This window comes from Merops nubicus, unplaced genomic scaffold, assembly GCF_000691845.1.
Source record: "Merops nubicus isolate BGI_N331 unplaced genomic scaffold, ASM69184v1 scaffold18850, whole genome shotgun sequence".
NCBI lineage: Eukaryota > Metazoa > Chordata > Aves > Coraciiformes > Meropidae > Merops > Merops nubicus.
In genome coordinates this window covers 22,408-29,231 of record NW_008581060.1, presented here as the reverse complement: position 1 = coordinate 29,231, position 6,824 = coordinate 22,408, and the positions used below count along the sequence as shown (strand labels likewise).

Genomic DNA, 6,824 nt, shown 5'->3' with positions numbered 1-6,824 from the left:
TTATTACATATTTACATTAGAAGTTCATTATTTCATTCCAATCTAGGACTCTAATATACAGTAATTCTTTTTATTATTTAAGAGATCTTGCAAAGTGCTGCAGTTTGTGTGCAGTGTGTTGTAGATTGGGGAGTGAGGTAATTTCTAAAAAACATACAGCCAGCATTACTGTGCGATTTTTATTTTCTGCTTTATTTTTACTATCACTGGAAAAACAATTTTGTTTTTTGACTCCAGCAAAGTCTACTTTTGGCTGTTTTCTCATTCACAGTCAAATACAACTGTTGAATAGTATTGCATACTTAAATGATAACAGCAGCCCATTTGCCCAAGTCTAGCTCTCATGCATTTTTAGCTTACTGGCCTTTGGTTTTTGTAGGTAATTTGCAATTGTCCCGTAGCTGACATTGCTAAAGTTGTGATGGCACTTTCTAGGCTCTGTTGCAGTTCTTGGTAAGAGAACCTCCCCTCCATCCCGTGGGAAACAGATCAAAGAACAGCTTGTCTTGCACCTCTTTACAGTACTTGGTGAGATGTTAGATGCTGTTAGAACAGGTTATTCCAGGAAGCGCTTCACTAGCTTTATGTGAACACCTTAAGCTTAACTCATTCCAAGTGTGTTTGTAGGCTGTTTCAGCATGCCTTCATTTAGGTGTTCCTAGGTATATCTCCAGCTGTTTTTATTACAAAAGCTGTTCAACACTTGACAACAGTAAAATGGCCTTTATGTGTTTAGATAAGAAAATGAAAATTTGTAACAAACTAGACAAAAGCTTGGTTTTGAATGTATTCTGTTGTTTTTGGCAAGAGAAGTTACAAGGAGGAGATATGATGGAATAAATGTGCTTTCAGGTTCTAGTAGAAGATTATTCTTTAACAGTTACGAAGTCAATATAAGGCTGTGAATTAAGTGACGACGATTCTGCAGGATGAGCTATATATTTTTGAAATTAGCTACAGTTAACCTCTGTTACACCAGAAATTAACAAATGTCACACGATGCCTTTGGAGAATCAGAAACAGGCATGACTTCATCTTATTTTGAAAACAGTTGTTCACTGTAAAGCCTTGAAAGCAATTTTTTTTTTAACATTTTTCTGTTTTGAGACTATCACCTTAATTTCAGAAACAAATACTACTTCAGTTAATTCAGGTCTACACAAGTGGAGTTCTTCTTCTATACATACTCCAGTGTTTATTTAGCACCTGTAAAAATTGTGTTCATAATTGCTTATTTTCAGGCTTTTGTTTCTCATCCTTGTTGGGACACCATGCTATGTTACTCTTTTCAGTCTTTGATTTTGTGCATTAGTCATAGAAACAAAACATTATCGAAACAAGCTAATAACCTAAATTATAGCTAAAAGATTCTAGAGACGTTACATGAAAACGTGAGTAAAGCAATTTCAAGTTCTTGTTTTCTTAAAGGTAATTGCTGTTATTCAGTGTGATTTTAAATATCAGTGATTTTTTATTGCCCTATGTGATGTATTTATATTCTGTTATGAAATCCATCTGACTTCAGTCAAAATTAGAAATATTTCAACTTTTAAATCACCTAAAAGACCTTAAAGTTAAAAATACAATATTTCTAATAATGACCCATGTTATTTCCCAATCTTATTTTCAGTTACACTTAAGCTTTTCACTCAGTACGGGTGGAGAAGACAGTAACAAAGAAGAAAGAAAGAATGAATTGATACCACTTCAGTCCTTGATCTGCTGAAGAGTATAGGGGCTACCCTGACAGATGTACAAGATGTTGTCTTTAAGTAGGTTAAAAATATGATTGTAAAGATTACTTCCAAAGATTAAACCAATATTACCTATGTTAGAATTTATTTTGCTCAGCATAATAAAAGCTTTTTTTTTTCCCTTTTTTTTTTCAGGTTGGCATTCTTTGAACTGAGCTACCACTTCTGTACTACACAACAGCTCCAATCAGCAGTTGTAAGGCATTATTCAAAACAGGTTAGAATAAGTAAATTTCAGTCTTTCAGTAAATTTATATTTTGAAAACACTACTTTGCACTTTGGTTCTATGAAAATAAATAAAATTACTTTCAGCCTTCTATGTTTGTGCAAAGGTTAAATGCATAAACATATGTAAGCCTCATTATCTGGATTCTGTTGTCTTTAGTTTGGGAGCAAGTACCATCTCCAAATTATGACTAGAGGAAAAGTGGCACAGATAAGAAAACAACTTGCTGGAATAGCTAGTGGAAGCTAATGACATCAAAATATAATGCTTTTTCTTGGATGTTATTAGTATATAAATTATGATTCCTCATTGCCATTTGTATGCTGCTCAGATCCTGTCATCCAGAGGAGAAAATTCAGCAGTCAAATTACTCCTCTTCTCTCTGTCCATCATCAATATAAGGGGTTCTTTGGATGCATTGATTTAGTGCTCTGTTCATCTTTAAAGGATGACATCAAAATATAATGCTTTTTCTTGGATGTTATTAGTATATAAATTATGATTCCTCATTGCCATTTGTATGCTGCTCAGATCCTGTCATCCAGAGGAGAAAATTCAGCAGTCAAATTACTCCTCTTCTCTCTGTCCATCATCAATATAAGGGGTTCTTTGGATGCATTGATTTAGTGCTCTGTTCATCTTTAAAGGAGAAAAAAAACTATACAGGTTTTTAAGCGGGAAGAGTTATCTGTCTTTTTCTGAACTCTTCTTATCCCAGCAGAAAAATTTCAAATCTCCTCAGAGATGTTTAACCTTTTTTTAAAAATTGAATTATACTTTATATAGATGAATTATTAACATTTTGCAGTGCCAGTGACCAAATTTTTTCAGCATATGCAAACAGAGCAAATTTTGTCCTGTAGTATGAGAGAAATTCGGGTAATGTGCTTGCTTTGTGAAACCTCAACAACATCAATGTCATTTTTTTGTGACATGTTTGTAAGATGTCTTATTTTTTTTGGCTGACTTAAATTTACTCAATGTAAGATTCTTTTTATTACATCTACTACTTTTCAAATAATTTTGAGGGTTTTATGTTAAAATAATATTACATTCACTTTTTTTTGATCTGAGTATACTACACTGTTTACCTTTGGTTTAATACAATTTCTGAAATATGTTTACTAATAAACATTTTTATTTTAGGCTATTAAACAGATGTATGTTCTTATTCTTGGCCTTGATGTCTTGGGTAATCCATTTGGATTCATCAGAGGCTTGTCTGAAGGAGTAGAAGCGTTCTTCTATGAACCTTACCAGGTAAGTGTCTCTGCTGCCTTCTTAGAAATGTAGTACAAGTAGATAGATCTGACTTGTATAGAAACTGTGGATGTATTAGTAGCTTTTTTGGTTTTAAATATAGATTTACAATTGAAAACTTAAAAGTGCCAGGAAAAGTTACTGGAAAACTCAAGAGAGATGAAAAGGTCTAACTTAATTCACAAGACTTTTCCTTATGGTTCTTCTGGTTTTTTTTTCCTCTTGCTTTAAAATAAGCAGATTTCAGTGAATGAATTATTCTAAAACAGTCTTTCTTTCTCTCATAGGTGCACTTGTGGTCACCTTCACACCTTACTTCTCAGTCTTGTGCTCGTGTTCTCTTTGTTATATATAAATTCCAATGAGCACATAAGATTTTAAGATTACATAATGCAAACTATTTGAAGCTTAACATAAATGCATCCTTTATTTTCACAGGGAGCCATCCAGGGTCCAGAAGAGTTTATAGAAGGAATGGCACTAGGACTTAAAGCACTAGTAGGAGGAGCTGTTGGTAAGTTTCAACATTATCATGATAGCATACCTAATAATAAGCAGTATAGGTGAGTATTTGTAAATTGCAGTGATATTTTACTTTGTTTTATTGTCCAATAGGTGGATTAGCTGGTGCTGCATCGAGAATCACTGGTGCTATGGCAAAAGGAGTAGCTGCAATAACTATGGATGAGGATTACCAGCAGAAAAGGAGAGAGGCCATGAATAAGCAGCCCACTGGTCTGAGAGAGGGTATCACTCGTGGTGGAAAAGGATTAGTTTCTGTAAGAAGAAAAAAAATCTGAAAAGCTTAATGAATTTTGTGCAGACAAGAGTAACGAATATAGAGGCTACTGTAGTCACCAGAGAGCTGTTGCTCTTTATTTTAATTCTGGTTTTGCAAGTATACGGTCACAATTGAGTGCTAGTTTTAAAGAAAAGTATGAGGGTAGAAAATAAGGTAGCTTCTAATTCTGTTAACTTGTAGTGAATTTTAGAATACTGCAACACAGGTGCTTTGAAAGTATTTGTAATGTCTTTTGTTTCTTTCGTTAGGGTTTTGTCAGTGGCATAACAGGAATAGTTACAAAACCAATAAGGGGTAAGTTTAGTTCTACTGATGCATTAACTGTTCATATGATGGTAAATACCTGATATTCAGTGAGACTTTATAAATCTGAGTTATTAAATATTTTATCAAGATTTTATATTTCTACTGACTTTTAGTTTAAACATTGTTTACATGAACATTGTGTGGAGAAGACTATGTAGTTGCATGAGATCAAATAAGATTTGTAATTAAATGGTAATTACGTTTGATACCATTGCAAGAAAAAAATCAGTGTTTTATTATAATTTGTAATGCACTTAATCCTTTTAGGAGCTCAGAAAGAAGGAGCAGCTGGTTTTTTCAAAGGTGTTGGAAAAGGCTTAGTGGGAGCAGTAGCTAGGCCTACTGGAGGAATCATAGACATGGCAAGCAGCACATTTCAGGGTATTAAAAAGTAAGTAAAGTAAACATGAAGAATAATGTAGCATGTAGCAGACAATAGTAGCAGCAGTAATACCTTGTGTCTTTGTATCATTTCTGTGTCAGTATTTCATGATCTCTCAACTTTGTCATTCAGATGAGCTAGAAAAATAATCTTATCCATATTATTTATTTAATAAATAGATGGCTTTTTTAAAAATATAGTTGGTAGTGCTAAAAAACCACATCAAATCTCAAGTATTAGAAATGAAAAAAAAATCAGAAATCAGAAATTAGAAAAATTAGTTATTAGAAAATTACTTAGAAAAGCATTGCCAAAAAAACTTGTTTAAAAGCCTCAGTGGTCAGACTTCTTTCAAGTGCTGATTTATAACTTCTATGCCAAATACACAGCAAAAAAAGGACTTCTCAGCTGCATTAAAAGTTATTTTTTATATTATTACTACTATATGAGAAGAATTCCAAGGCTAGCAGCCCATGCTGGGATCTGTCCTGGTTGTTCAGACTGAGAACTGTTAGGATGGCATACTGAATACCCTGATAGTCCCGCTTTCATTGCTGTAGATTGGAGGAGAAAATGTTTTCAGGGGGAATTCAGCAGCTTCATCTGCATACAGCTGTTTAATGGCCCTGTTCTTAGTGGGCTGGACCACTTTGGCTGCCATGTCTTGTTTTCACCTTTTAAGTTCTTTAGCAGAGAAATGCAAGAAAAATATCAGAGCAGAAGCTCTGCGTGGCACAGATGTCTTTAATTTTAAAGTTTTGAAGTATAATACTTAGACACTCGGTGTTACAGGTATGTGCTGCTCTGTGCCATCTGATTTTCCAATAATCCTCTTAAATAGATTTCTGAGTAAAATGTATTCCTGTTTCATAGAATATCTACTCCCTGTGTATTCATGTGCGGGAGTTCATATACAGACAACAACAGCTGTAGTGGAATTTAATTGGCATTTAAATTATTTAGAGCCTTTGCTAAGTGTTATAGCTGAGTAGAGATATCGACACATAACTCTGCTGTCAGAGTTACAGATTCATCAGAAGATGTGATAAGCCTGCGCCCACCTCGCTTCTTCGGTGAAGATGGAGTTATTCGACCTTACAGATTAAGAGATGGAACCGGAAGTCAGATGTTACAGGTGAAGAAAATGAAAGATAATTTGACACACATTTTAACTCATCAAATGTTGAAATAAATATTTAAGAGAATTTCCCATTTCTTGGATTCCCTACCACTCCTTACCTAGTAACTCAGTAGTCGAGAAGATTCATTTAAATTCTTAGGCTTATGATCACTTTGGTGATTCAGTTTCTGTGGTACAACTCTTGAGAAAGAAACCATAATTTATACCAGTATATCTGTAGAGGTTTGAAAGAAGAAAAAGGTTTACGTGTGTAATTAAAAATATTTGTATCTTTAAGTTTTATTTTTGATGAACAGTGGTGATGAACACACAAATACTTTTCCCAGTAATTTTATAATACCCATTTTAAATAGTGACTTTTTAATCTCAATTTTATGTAAAACACCGTTTTAAACACAGTTAAAATAACTCTATTTTTGTCATACTACAGCCATTGAAAGAACATAAAATTTTGAAGTAAAATAGTTTGTATGAGGGACATGCTGAGCAGCAGTTGTTCTTTAATTCAGCTGCCTTTTAAGCAAATTTGACTCTGAAATATCAGTGGAAATAATTTCTACGGTTACGCAGCTGACAAAATTTATTTTTTATTTGTTAGAATTTAAACTGTGTTTTATAAATATCTAAATGCGAGAAATTAAGTAATAATTAGTGATTGCATGAATGGAAACAGAATTTTTAGAACACACATTGAAGGATTCATAGTGTGCCAAAGAAATGTTGGAGAAGTCAGACAGAAATAATGTTTCTGAAGAAGTAGATAAGAATGAAGTAATGTTGGAGAGGGTTTTTAGACTATTTTGAGAATTGCCACAGCTGTTCGTTTCATGTTGAGTTCCGGTCTGGTTTTTCTGTTTCTTCTGCATTTCATTAGTGTTTTTTTTTTTTTCTGGTAGAAGAGGATTGTCCTATTTGGGGCATCTCGGCTCTGTTTGCCATAACATTCACTGGT

General features: G+C 33.6%; 1 protein-coding gene across 1 annotated transcript in view; it reads left to right on the top strand.

The window, feature by feature from the left end:
• Nucleotides 1-379: 379 nt before the first annotated feature.
• The window catches only part of LOC103780885 (vacuolar protein sorting-associated protein 13A-like), a gene marked incomplete at its 5' end in the record, with an annotated part of 24,012 nt that continues 17,567 nt past the window's right edge, over nt 380-6,824 (top strand). Inside the window, 8 exons of the mRNA XM_008948587.1 lie at nt 380-453; nt 1,890-1,971; nt 3,128-3,241; nt 3,680-3,755; nt 3,857-4,020; nt 4,292-4,337; nt 4,617-4,740; nt 5,752-5,866. Of these exons, the coding sequence (XP_008946835.1) occupies nt 380-453; nt 1,890-1,971; nt 3,128-3,241; nt 3,680-3,755; nt 3,857-4,020; nt 4,292-4,337; nt 4,617-4,740; nt 5,752-5,866 (795 nt within the window). The remainder of the gene's footprint in view (nt 454-1,889; nt 1,972-3,127; nt 3,242-3,679; nt 3,756-3,856; nt 4,021-4,291; nt 4,338-4,616; nt 4,741-5,751; nt 5,867-6,824) is intronic.